Source organism: Notolepis coatsorum, assembly GCF_963971535.1.
Source record: "Notolepis coatsorum genome assembly, chromosome: 7".
Classification (NCBI taxonomy): domain Eukaryota; kingdom Metazoa; phylum Chordata; class Actinopteri; order Aulopiformes; family Paralepididae; genus Notolepis; species Notolepis coatsorum.
In genome coordinates, this window is record NC_140171.1 from 103,736,513 (window position 1) to 103,750,998 (window position 14,486).

Genomic DNA, 14,486 nt, shown 5'->3' on the forward strand with positions numbered 1-14,486 from the left:
ATTCCCACAAGATGGCACACAAGCTAAAGTAAATGTAATTTTAAATGTAAAAAAAAAAAAACGTGCAAATCTTTTGGCAAATCACATCCGGGTCACAGTAGCGTGGGAGCGGGGGCGTGTAGCTGCAGCTAAACCCATGTCTGGCTGTTGACATGTTTGTTTCCATTTCGATTCTGCTAGTTAGCTCGTCCTCGGGCCGTCATGGTAAGTAGCTGCACCTGTCGTCCTCTTAATCCGCTGCTTTTGTTGATTTGAAACGGGGTCTAGAAATAATGTGTGTACTCTACTACCCCCATAATAGTTCAATAATAAGTAAGCATGGATTGTGAGTCAGTACTGCAAAGGTCAACTCGGTCAGCTGCCGCTCTAGCCAGCTGATAGATTTGTGCCCTTCTGATGATGACTTGTCATACAGAACTTGTAAGTCGCTTTTGATAAAAGCGTCAGCTAAATGACTAAATGTAAATGTAGCCATATAAATATAAGCATGGATTTTTTTTCATTTTTAATTGATCTGCTTTTCTATCTTTTACAGTTTAGGTCAACATTCCTCCCAACCGCCCGTTTGTTGTCCTTTACTAGAGGAAAATGTCTACAGAGAAGTCCCATACACCGGTTACTGTGTGGCACACAACCACAACACGCTCACAAAACACCAACAGCACCCATTCAGCGCAGCTCCTATGGACCCCTTCTCCGGCAGCCCACTGCCCTGGCAAACTACTCTGACCTGTCCAGCGACCAGAAGTACACTCTGATATACTCTTTTCCACACATCATGACCCTCAGAACCGTGTCCAGGCTGAAACTCATCCAGACCGGAATCACCATGCTCATCCTGCCCCCCGTGTTCTATATGTACCTCCAAGGAGACGTCTCATACTTCCTGCTCAGCTACACCACAGGGATAGCCCTGTTCGCCGGCGGCATGCTGTACGCCGTAAGTCACTTACTCCGGAGGGTGGTGGGCATGATGTATCTGGACTCGTCGCAGACCACACTAAAAGTTGGCCACCTCACGTTCTGGGGCAGGCGCCATGACATTTACCTGCCTGTGTCGGACGTTATGCCCATTGCGGACTCCGGGGATTCGGTGGGCGAGCCCATTCAGAAGCTAAAGAGATACAGTACTCCACGGACACTGTATTTCTCCACCAGGTTTGGTCGGGTGGTGGACAAGGAGTCTTTCAAAAGAGTGTTTGGGACTCATAAATGATGTATAGTCTGTAAAATTGTGTTTATGGTGAATACTTTGCATTGGATATTGTGTGCTTTGCGTTGAAAGTCTGTTCTGCAATACAGCCTTGTGTCCGAGTTATAGATTATACAGTAATCTAGGTTCACTAGCGCTGTAGTATGATTTACCTCCTCAGCAGGGGTGTGTATCACAAGACATTGGGTTAAGAAGTACCGAATGGTTATGTATGATATAAATGATTGGCCAATGAGTGTGTGGTCATTCAAGTTTGTTCCTGAAAAGCAGGGATGAACATTTGCAGGTTTCCACCGGACTCTGGCCTGTTGACTGTCACTCAACACTCAGTGACTATTCACTGTTTCACTTGTCTTGGACAGCTATTAAAATGGCAGATTATTAAATGAAAACGGACCACAATAAAAACAATCTAAATATCTTTTATTATACCATACTCCAGGAATTACTATACAAATGTATATATTATTTATTTACACGGTTATTTTTTCTCCAAGCAGAAGCATGTATATTATCTATTTGTCCCTAGTTCCCCCTTTACAACATAATCTAAATACAGCAAATATAGACAAAATTAATAGCTTAATTAATGTTATTTTCATATTCAGATGACTCTTTGGCCTGAGTAATCCAGGTGAATGTGCAATTCAGTTTGTTTCTCAGATAATCTAGCTAAATCTAGCCACCGCTAATGCTAAATGACATAAGGGCCAACGTGGGATGTTTCATTATACTCAGCTAACCATAGATCAGTTCAATAAACTGAGGCCCATTTTACCTGGTTCTTAAGATTACCACCAGGCTATAGAACCTTTGGAATATTACATTTAGAAATCTCAAATGATCCTTTAATGAGCTAGTTTGGATTTTTGACATTCATTTGTATGAAATACTTGCCAGTAGTGTAGTCGATGCAAAGCTATTAGCTTACTTACCGAGTGGAGTGGGCAAGAGTTCAGGCCGGTTCCGGACAAACCGGTAAGCAAACGGGGGTCACGAAACCAACCCGTTTTGTGTAAACCAAGTTTCAATCCACCACAACATGCAGTTAAGTGTGACCCATTTCCAACACTACACCACGGGCCTCCAGCATTTCTGATTCTGGAAATTGGCACTGTTTTCAGGGTATTTCATACAACTGAATGTCCAAAAATCTATCCCTTTTAAGCTGAAAATATAGATTCACAACATTTAATCGCAGACATCTTTCTTGCAAACAGCCGCATAGCACCATATGAGCTGTGGCGTAGCACCATGTTGTACATTGCAAATCACGTCATGAAATAATACTATGAATATGCTGGGTTTTGCACGACTGATGCATGCAGTAGATTTGACAGGGAAAGGCAGTTCTTCAGAGCTGAAACTCTGCATTAGTCTGTCATTTCTGGTCTCGGAGGGCATTTTCATTGGCCCTCTCTATTTGAGTTCAGCTATGGCGTCGCTGAAGATGTCCAGGAAGAGGTGTGCGTGGTGCTCTTTGAACACCAGGGCAGGACGGAACCTGATGGACTCAGTTCCACAGCCACCTAACACCAGACCTGGAGGGAAGAGAAGACAATAATTGGCACGGTAACACCTCAGTAATTATTATTATAATTGTTTTAGGTGTCGTTACCATTGTGCTAAATATGTTACCTTTGTTCCGGCATTTGAGGATGAGGTTGTTGCGAGTGGCCTCATCCTTCAAGTCAATGGCGCAGAAGGTCCCGATTCCCCGAGCTCTGCTAAGGAGGTGAGGGTATTTTGCCTTGAAGAGGAGAACATTCTGATGTTACAGAGACAGACGGGCGATACTGATTCCCCTCCACACACACACACTACTGTATACCACAATAGCAACCTGGACGGGTAATAGGGTGTCTCTTGTGCCGTCTCTGGTAAGAGCCTCATCTGCACCTTTGTTTACCCTGTTTATTTAATTATATTGTTTACATTGTTTATCTTTCCTCATATTTTTATATTCAGATCTCATTATTGCCTGTATTTATGTCTTTCTACTATTACCCTGCCCATACCTGTACCTCCCTTCCCCCATGCTGCTATGACACCCCAACTTTCCCCAAGGGGATCGATAAAGGAATATCTTATGTTATCTTAAGTGAAGAGAGTGGCGAGTCTCACCTGGAGGTCATAGAGACCGTCTAGCATGACTTTGCCCGTCTTCTTCACTTGTTCCAGGAGGTTCTCTGTCCTGATCACCTTCAGCACCTCAGTGAGGAACATGTTCTTGGTGTGGTCTCCCAGCCACGTGTTGAAGATCCTGAACGGCTTAGATTAGATTCAAATGTATTGTCGTTATACACGTATTTATGCACCTTTCATACAAAAACTGCAGCCCAAAGCTTCAAAATAAACATAAAATAGACATAGGCATAAAATGAGCATAACATTTACACAAAGTGCATACATAAAATGCAGTAAAAAATAAACATCAAATGGACAGATTTTTTGCAGTGCAATAAAATAGCTCTAATATACAGTACACTAATCACTGTGGATGTAAGTGGCAGAATGTATTAAAAGGCTAAGGTGAAGAGATGTGTTTTTAGCTTATTTTAGAAAATATTTAGTGAGCCAGCCCCCCTAATGTAAGGTGTTCCATAGCTTTGGTGCGTAGTTAGCAAAGGTTGCATCCCCGATTTTCTTCTGGCTGTTGTTGGGAACTTTCAATAAACCAGTAGTAGATTATCGTAATGTTCTTGGGGGCACATAGTTGACAAGATAATTGGCAATGTAGCTTGGTCCTGTTCCATTTAGTGCTTTGTATATAAGAAGGAGGACCTTAAATGTTACTGTAAACCGGTGCAGAGTAGCTAACACTGGACTGATGTGGTCTGATGTGGTTATTTTTATTAATAGTCTAGCTGCAGAGTTTTGAATGAGTTGTAGTCTTTGTGTGTTTTCTTTTCGGGAGGCCAGTAAAGAGTGCATTACAGTAGTCAAGTCGACGCAAAGGCATGGATCAGTTTTTCAGCGTCCATTTGATTTATAAATGGTCGTATTTTAGCTGTTTCTAAGGTTGTTGGTCTTGTTGATGTGTGACTTAAAGGTTAGATCTGAGTATGATAACACCAAGACAGTAACAATCCACATGCACACATTCACTTTAAACAAACACTCACCTTAACACTCACTTTAAACACTTTAACACTACACCATATCTTTTCTATTTATTAAGAGATTAGCGCTACATCCATATCTCATTTAGCATTTTTTTTTTAAGTTTGAATCTTTGTACCTCATTGTCTGCATTTCTTTACTTTCCATTGTAGGTTGTACTCTAGTTTGTATATTGTATAGTGTTGGGACTTTATTCCTCTTTTACTTACTTTTTTGACTGTATGAAGTACATTCTCAGGGGCTCATACAGAACCAAGCATTTCACTGTAATGTACAGTACATGTAGCCTACTTTATACGTGACAAATAAAAGCAAACTTGAAACTTTTAATCCAAGGAATAAATTGCCGTACAAGCAGGGAAGCTACTGTATCTTGCTATAAAATGCAGCAATCTATCTGATTCTTCCAACCTTGTCTGGCTGGAAATCATCTTTGAGGTAGTAGCCCCCAGTCTGCATCTTCTTACTGAAGGAGACGATGTCAGCTGAATCGTCCAATCCCCAGTGTTCATGAGCCCAGAACTTCCCTGTAGACCCGCCCCCTGTCTGCACTTCATCCACCAGGAATGCACACCCATGCTGTGGAACACACAAAGGTCAGAGGTTGTTAAGTGGTAACTTGAAGAGGGAAACCATACATAACATACAGTATACACACATGTAGGCCTACAGCACAAAGGTCATTGCATTTGGGGTATATGTATCAGTGTAATCTTGTATAGCTAAGCAGTGTTCAACATGTGAGTTCCAATTAGATTAACATTCAGTGCTTCTTCAGTGCTTTACAGACATATTAGAGAATTATTATCTTATCTTAATTTGATAAGAATATAGGACAGGCATATATAAGCATTATGCTTCAGCCTGTACCTTTTCAGTCACTGCCAAAATCAAAGACCATTGACAGTCTGGAATGATTGTGCCTATTGTATTGTGTGTGTGATGACTGAATACAACTACTAGTATATTACTACTATAGACAGTTTCAAAGTGACACAATAAACAATACAATTCTAAAATGACCCAATTATATTTCCTGTTGCAATGTCTGCTAATGCAATAGTTGACAGGAAATATATTTAGATCCAAACTGTTCCCTAGCAACAGAATTCCAGTGAAACCGTCTATACCTCCCTTTGTAATGTTGTCTTCTTTCTTTTTCCTCATTCTAAAAGGTAGAAGTATGGGTGGGGCGTTTCAAGATATATATCAATATTTGATTTGTAAAGCTGATGCATATACATCCCTGCTACATTTCCTGAATAATAATATGTATAATTTACATTTCTACATTTAGTCATTTAGCTGACACTTTTATCCAAAGCGACGAAGTTGTGAACAACAAGTCAGCAGAAGGGGTACATCTCTGGCAGCTAAGAGTCAGTGGCATTGTTTGTTAAATAGTGTCAAACTTGAGTGTTACACTCTGAGTGCATAGTAGTATAGACATATTAGCATGATGGGTAGTAGTATAAGCATAGTAACATAGTACATAGTGGTAAGGTACATAATGGTAAAAGACAGTAAGAAGGTTAGTGGGTTTTCTTAAATTTTTTTTTTCAGATATTGATTGAAAAGGTGAACACTTGTGAACAGAGGAGGAGCCATGGACTCCATACCTTCTTGGTGATTCCCCTCAGCTTTCTGTAGAAGTCAATGGAGGCGTGGTTGTCTCCTCCCTCGGCCTGGATTGGCTCAATGACGACACCGGCCACTGGCTTGCCTTTCTTCCCCCACTTCTCGATCAGGTCCTCAGCCTAGAGACGGGAGGGCGGAGAGATGAGAGCGTGGAAGAGGGCAGAGGATTATGAACAGACTATGAACTCCAACCTAATGCCAACATCGAAGTGAAAGATTTCACAAAATGCACTTTCTCACCAACACACTTTAATGAACTGTGCTGCTAACTGATGCTATTTAATCATTGATTGAGTGTCTTATATATAACTACCTATCTCAAACTACCCTTATAACTCTGTAGGATAGCATGTACGTTTAATGAGACGATGAGCTGTATGTGTATGTCACTTGAATTTCCCTGTGAGGGATTAATAAAAATATCCTATGTACAATAATAACATAGTTGTTTATTTATTATGTACACGGACAGCTGCAGATCGCTTCATGACCAAAGGCATCTGGTTAAGTTTTCAGATGACACTGTCCTGGTATCCCTACTGCAGCGCTCCGAAACTGATCATGGACTTGTACTTCACGACTTTGTGAATTGGTGTGATGAGAATTACTTGGACCTCAATGTCTCTAAGACTAAGGACATGATAATTGACTTCAGACACAACCCCGATCATCAAGCCAGTGTAGCTAGTGTAATTCACGATGAGGACATCCAGATTGTTGAATCGTACAAATACCTGGGAACTGTGTTTGACTGTAAACTGAAGTTCAACCTAAATACAGAGTCTATTGTTAAAAAAGGTCAGCACAGCAGAGGATCTACCTGCTGAGAAAGCTGAACTCTTTTAATGTTAGTGCGAAGATCCTGAGCACTTTTTATAGTTATTTTATTGAAAGCCTCATAACTTTTTCTTTTATCTGCTGGTTCAGTGGCCTGGCCATTAAAGATAGGAACAGCCTACAGAGTACATAGTGAAAGTGTGCTCCAAAATAATTGGAGTAAAACAGAGAGACCTATGTTCTCTCTGGACGGACCAGGTGGTCAAGAAGGGGACGAGCATCATTAATCAACCCCTCCATGCTCTGTCTCAGCGGTTTTCACTGTTGCCTTCTGGACGCCGTTATGACGTCCCACCAAGTAGGACCAACTGCTACGCCAAATCTTTTGTCCCCTCGGCTATCAGACTTTTAAACACAGACGGTAGTCATTTTAAGTAGCCTTTTGCACTTGGTTGTCTGTTTTTACTTTTACTTTTACTGCTGGATTGTGTATCACATGGAGTGTTTCTCTTTTTATTTGCCGTGCTGTCATTGAGATGTTTTGTTGTTTGTTTGTCTTTGTTGCTTGTTGGTGAAGCTGCAAATATGAATTGCCCCACGCGGGATCAATAAAGTTGTCTGAATCTGAATAATGCTGTACACTGTATATGTACATTTCTATATTTATATTTACTGCATATATATATATCTATATCTGTCTGAATATACCTGCATATAATCCTTTCTATATACCTATTTATTTATATTTATATCTAATGTAGGATTTTTATGTTCTTCTTAATGGACTTTTAGATATTTTAGATTGAATATTTTATAGTAACATTATTAGTTTTTTTATGTATGGAAGTATACTTAACATATACTAATAATAATATAATAAACAAAATCTACAACATTGTAAATGAGTCAAATGGGAAGCAGGATTCAGGAGGAGCGGGCTAATAATAAAATAAAATAATAATAATAATAACGAATCAATTGATTAATCAATCAATGAATAAATGGATGGATTAGAACAGACAGTGGGAAGGACTGACCTCCTCCAGACAGCGGGCTTCCTCCTGGGCATTCTCTCTCTCAAACTGGTGCAGAGGGTACTGGAGTTTGGGGTAGGGGGCGATGGGCCAGTCGAACGTGGGCACGTCCAGCTTCTGAATGGCCTTGGTGTGGCTGGTGGCCAGACATCCTGCAGCAAGGAATTATTAATCACATCATAAAATGAGTTGATAAAATACATTTGAAAAACGTCAATACTGAATTGATCATAGTTGTTAGGGTGCTCATCTAATGATAACTGTTGAAATACGATGACATGTGAACACATCATTTGACTTATGTAATAATATAACATGTAAAGGAGATGATGAATGTAAAGCTGGGGATATGTGTCATGTTACCCATAGTTCTTCCGTGAAAGCCTCCCATGAACGATAGCATGGTGAGCTCGGGGCAGCCAGGGACCTAGAGAACAAACAGTGATGCTCTCTACTCCTGATGGACAGATATACATACAGCCTGGTCCTAGAGAACAAACAGTGATGCTCTCTACTCCTGATGGACAGATATACATACAGCCTGCCCTGGTCCTAGAGAACAAACAGTGATGCTCTCTACTCCTGATGGACAGATATACATACAGCCTGGTCCTAGAGAACAAACAGTGATGCTCTCTACTCCTGATGGACAGATATACATACAGCCTGGTCCTAGAGAACAAACAGTGATGCTCTCTACTCCTGATGGACAGATATACATACAGCCTGGTCCTAGAGAACAAACAGTGATGCTCTCTACTCCTGATGGACAGATATACATACAGCCTGGTCCTAGAGAACAAACAGTGATGCTCTCTACTCCTGATGGACAGATATACATACAGCCTGCCCTGGTCCTAGAGAATAAACAGTGATGCTCTCTACTCCTGATGGACATACAGTAATGCCTGGTCCTAGACTGAAAAGTTATTCTCAACATTATACATATACAATATTGTACTTGGTTTTGAAACAGTGTGAAACTGAATCCATAATGATAATAATAATAATGATGATGATCATGCTAATAATAATAATAATAATAATAATAATAATAATAATAATAATAATAATAATAATAATAATAATAATAATAATAATAATAATAGCACTACTACTAACCTACTACTGCTATCACTAATCATTAGATGATTATATCTTTTGAGATGTTCTCTATTTTGAGATGTGCTTTTCTTACCTGGTTTATGAGGCTGGTCCTCTCTTCCTCTGGCGTCGGCACACTGGTGCCTCTCTGCTTGTTCTACAGTACAAACACCACAGCTTTGACTGAGTAATAGTATAAATCAAATGTAATAATAACAACAACAACAACAACAACAACAACAACAACAACAACAACAACAACAATAACAACAACAACTGATGACAATGAGTAACTTTCTACTTCATCAATCACTTACTCTGTACCAGATGAAGATAGATTTGAAGGCGTTCTCATTAGAGCAGGAGCCACAGGCCATAGTTTGCACTCTACCTAAGCCCTTGGGTGCCACCTGGTGGTGGAGAAGGAGGAGAAGACACCTTTTAGAGCTGGGGGTGGTAGAGGATTACCCTTGAACACATTACCTGACAGAACTGGGGGAGAAGACTTGACCACCATATGAAAGCTGTTCTCCAAGGTGTGAAATGTCAAACTTACTGACATTAAGCCGTTGAATAGTTTATCTGGAAATTGTCCTGGTGGAAGCATCCCAAGAGCTGGTCTGTTCACAAAGGTTCCCTGTGACAAAACACATTACATTACATTATCATATCATTCTTTTATCACATGTTTTCTGTGACCAAACACATTACATTAATTACATTATCATATCCTTATTATATCAAATATTCCCTCTGAACAAACACATTACATTATCATTATTATACATCATTATTATATATATCATATATCAAATGTTTCCTGTGACCACATTTTCAATGTTTCATTATTCCAACATTACCAGATTTGTAGGGTCAGCCATAACTTTGGTCAGTGCTGGGTGGTTGTATCCTGAAAAGCAAAAGTAAAGTTGAAATGTGTGTGTGTGTGTGTGTGTGCGTGTGCGTGTGCGTGTGAGAGAGAGAGAGACAGACAGACAGACAGACAGACAGACAGACAGACAGACAGACAGACAGACAGACAGACAGACAGACAGACAGACAGACAGAGAGAGAGAGAGAGAGAGAGAGAGAGAGAGAGAGAGAGAGAGAGAGAGAGAGAGAGAGAGAGAGAGAGAGAGAGAGAGAGAGAGAGAAAGAGAGAGGGAGAGAGGGGGAGAGAGAGAGACAGAGACAGAGAGAGAGAGAGAGAGAGAGAGAGAGAGAGAGGGGGGGGGGGAGAGAGAGAGAGGGGGAGAGAGAGACTCTCACCTATGGGTATGGAGGCAATCTGCATGTAGACGTCCAGCATGCGGTTACCATCAACATCCACTAGATAGTTGCCTCTGCTCTCCTCATAGTCACAGAAGAAATTCACCTGGATCACATTCTGAAAACGATGGTAATATCACGAGAGAAACATCTACCAGCATCATTACCTGATTTGAGATTATATAACACAAAAGTACACCTAAGCGACCAAATAATGTACATACATACTACACACTACACAGGACATACTACATTTCTTTCTTTCTTTTATCTTTATTTCTATCTGAACCTGTCACAACTGTTGTAAAGGTGCTATATAAATACAGTTGATTATGATTATGATTAGTACTACAAAGTTCAAATGCATTTATTTTGTATGTCTTTGTTGTATGTAACATATACTCCATTCTATGAAAGTGAAAATTGTAGAAATGTATGTGAAAGTAAGTACATAAAAACATTAAATCTCAAACCCAAGTATGAGTAGCTCATGCACCCCCTTGCTTCATTTGTTGGGATTTGCCAGAGTAGCATTATGTAACGGGTCCCAAGCTGTAGGACTGTTAGAATTAATAACTGCTTTTTCCTTTGATGCTTCCAACACCTGGAATGCCCTCCAACTGACTCTGACGCTGAAGGTTCTTCCTTCTCTTGCTGCATTTAAAAGTATGACATCCAACCACTGTGGGCTAGATCCACAAAGAATGGATTGCACCCTTACTTACAATTCATTATGAATTGAAAATGGGGGACCCTGATGTAAACAAGACAAAAGTCTTTCTCTGGTCTGCACCCCCCCCCCCCCCAACAATTGTGTGAACTGAGCTGTACTGTATTGTACCCATTCTGCAATCTGTTAATACAATTTTCATTCAATCAATCACTGCATTTTCAATTCATAATGAATTGTAAGTAAGGGTGCAATTAGCACAGTGCAATCCATTCTTTGTGGATCTAGCATGTGTCGACTTGTAACTGTCTTAGCTGATTTTGTATTGTTTATTCATATTTATTGTGCCTATAATTATATGTATGAAATTGCTGATAAACTGTGTCTTGTTTTGTAAGCTCGTCGTCGCTGTAAATGAGGGTAACCTCTGTGTCTTACTAGTTGAAATAAAGGTTTGAAATTAAATGAAATAATGATTCCACAATGTTCTCTCGGAATTCTCCTTATCTCAATGTACCAAAGACAAAATGATGAGTGAAATGATTTTGTAAGGTGTGAAATAGTATCAATAACAAATGCAGTTGTTCACCTGGACCTTCTCCAACTGTTTCGACAGACTCTGTAAAAGATACAAACAATCCACGTGAGGAGATATTAATTATTAAAGACGTCTTCCATGACAAAACAGTGTTTTGACTATTTGTGAATGATTAAGGTTAGTGTTAATACTTACAGTAGACAAACATTTACTCCATTTGACAGTTAAGGGGTAACAATGTTGTAACTTTATTTTGGTCATCATGACTAAGCTGCTATGCTGGAACTCGTAATTTTCACCCCGCCCCCCAAAAAACCATTGGTTGTTTGGCTGAATCTAAAAGTAAAACTACATTTTTATAGCACCCTTCTCAGCACGAGTGCGCAGAGTGCTTCACAGCAATGTGATTGGCTCTTGAGCCTCAAATTTGTACATTTGCATAAAGTTCACTTGAGCTGAAGTTGCTGAACTCATCCTTTTTCCATGCCGTGAAAAAGGCGAGCTCAGCGTGCTTTGGAAAGACGAATTGCTCCCCATTGAAAATAAGTGAAGGTGGAATTGACCTAGATCCGCCCTCTTTTCTCGACCCCCCAATCACAACTGTTGCTTTCCGCGGACAAATCAACATTTAGCAAACCACGTGCAGTAGTGGGGCTTTCAAACCAGACAAGGTTGTGTGCTCTGTGCTTTGCACAATGTAAGGTGCAACTACAGTACTGTACTACCATCAACAAACTCCCGCTTCTGGCGCTACTCGACCAACGGCATTGGTAACACCGTACACGACACCTCTAGTGCCTTGTCTCCACTAGCCAGGGTTTAGTTGTGCTGTGGCCTGTGACTGTCTGGCACACAGGCATAGGCGGCGGGTATATATAGGCTAGGGGGGGCTATGCCTACCCAGAATATTATGCTCGGAATTGTGAAATGTATATAATATGTGCGCAGGCTGCTGGCTATTGTGTGTGTCTTGTGCTGCAGCCGGCTGGCCGAGGTGTCAACGACGAAGGTGTCAATCGGTGGCAGCGTTTAACATTCCAGGTACAGGCAGTAACCAATCACACATAGGCTCAGGTTAAATAATGTAGCCAATCACATCATTCACATGATCATCCTGATCCCGCAGGCCGCAGTAAGCAAACATCTGTGTTCTGAATTTCAGCCCGCCGATCGCTTTGTAGCGAACACCAGCGCACTATTTTGAGTAAAATTTCAAAAAGCTAAATGGATATACGGTATTTTTCCAAGGCATAAACAAAGTAATTTAGAAGCTGCACCGGGCTGGCCCTGGGCATAACTACCGATCACCTGAGGCTGTATGTTGTTTTATCTTGGCAAACAAGGGCTTGTGTAACGGAGGTACCGCAGTATATCCACAGTCACGGGTACAAGTAGTGACGTGGCTGTGGATGGTAAGCGGTACTGCAAGTAAAACTCACTCCCCAGAGGCATCCAGACCCGGAAGCAAGCAGTGAATTCACTTCTTGCTTAGTGGTCTGTAATGCCGCCCGCGGCGCCGGCGTCCGGGGTTCAACTCCCACTCAGGGCGATCCCTTAACAGGGGTCGAATCGACTTAAACACAACGCAGACAAGATCACACCGGCTACACTTGCTCTAAGAGGACATGATGAGAGTCCGAGTTCATCAAATCGTGGAAACTTTTTAGAGCTACTGTATGTACATTGTTTTCAAAGCATGATGAGATCTAAATTACGAAAAACATTCACTTCATTGCAACTTGTGATTCAAGTTGTGAACGGTCTTTCTCACCAAGACGAAACGTCGCATTTATCTGCATTAAGGTAAGACAATGGTTAATATATTATTGGATGCCTTCATTTGAACACTTAATTTGCACTATATGAAATGAGTGGGGCTCGCTGTAGTAGCCTAATAGTGTGTGTGTGTGTGTATATGAAATCAGAACCTGGACAGCATCATTTGCGTGCAACCAAAAAAATTGTATAGTTAGTTTATATTTCATGATCAGTGAACCGTTAATCATATTGGATGCCTTCATTTGAACAATTAATTTGCACTATATATAAATGAGTGGGGCTCGCTGTAGTATAGCCTAGTAGTGTGTGTGTGTGTATATGAAATCAGAACCTGGACAGTTTGCGTGCAACCAAAAATAAAAGGTAAAAATGTTCACGCTCCGCACGGGGGGCGTTCCCTTTACAGCCTTCCCTGACCTAAAGCCCACGCGCCGCCTACGCACACAGGTAAGTGTCTCCATTATCTTTAGAACCTGGTCAAACCTGGCTGGGACTGTTGTATCATCATGTTTTACCACAGTTGGTGTTGTGAATTTTGAGAGAGTTTACAAGGAACACAATATCCGAACAATAACTGGCCATGGCTAGCCCAAGCAAGGCTAAACATACTGGCTAATGGAGACAAGGCATAGAATAGAAGTCAGCATTTTTTGCATTTTTTATTCAAACAATACGAACTTGGGTATAGTGCCTTGCAGGATTTCAAGGTAGCGTGAGTTAGCCTCACCAACCCAAATATAAATGCTAACAAAGGAATTTCAGTATCTGTCTCAGAAACCTTTGAAGACAGTCTTATCAGTGTGTTGAAGTTCTATTCTTAGGTCATGGTCAGACAGTTTTTTGTCCATGCCAAGTGTCCTTGTATGCTGCGGCAAAGGTGGACGGTACTGGATAATATGATGCTGCTCAGTGTTCAACCAATCACATTCACTGCTCACATTGGTTGGGTAGGTTTGTCGAAGTTGAACTAATTTGAACCTTTGACCAAGCAGGTGAGGCAGCATTTCTTCGCGACAGCGCCACCATTTTGTGTGGTTTTGAATGGTGGTGAAAGAGAAAAAAACATTGGTGCAAATGTGGCCATGGCCTTAGCTTGGATTCGTTTTTTTTATGTGTTAAGTATTTAAGCTTGCATTTAAAAAAATATATAATTGTATACGTTATGTGTTAAGTAGCTCTACATTCTAACAGCCATCACTGATATAGAGTGTTTGGTCAGTAACATGGGTCTGCAGTAAACACTAAATATATTTTCTGGTATCTTGTTCTCACTTTTAGGAGAGAGAACCATACATATATAAATGGTAAATGGCTGCATTTATTTATCCAAAGCGCTTTACA

At 40.7% G+C, this 14,486-nt stretch overlaps 1 protein-coding gene across 1 annotated transcript; it reads left to right on the forward strand.

The window, feature by feature from the left end:
• Positions 1-70: 70 nt before the first annotated feature.
• tmem186 (transmembrane protein 186) lies at positions 71-1,615 on the forward strand. The gene is made up of 2 exons (XM_084318829.1): positions 71-204; positions 536-1,615. The coding sequence occupies exons 1-2, from the start codon at positions 202-204 to the stop codon at positions 1,214-1,216; spliced, it is 684 nt and encodes a 227-aa protein (XP_084174955.1). The 5' UTR covers positions 71-201; the 3' UTR covers positions 1,217-1,615.
• Positions 1,616-14,486: the final 12,871 nt, after the last annotated feature.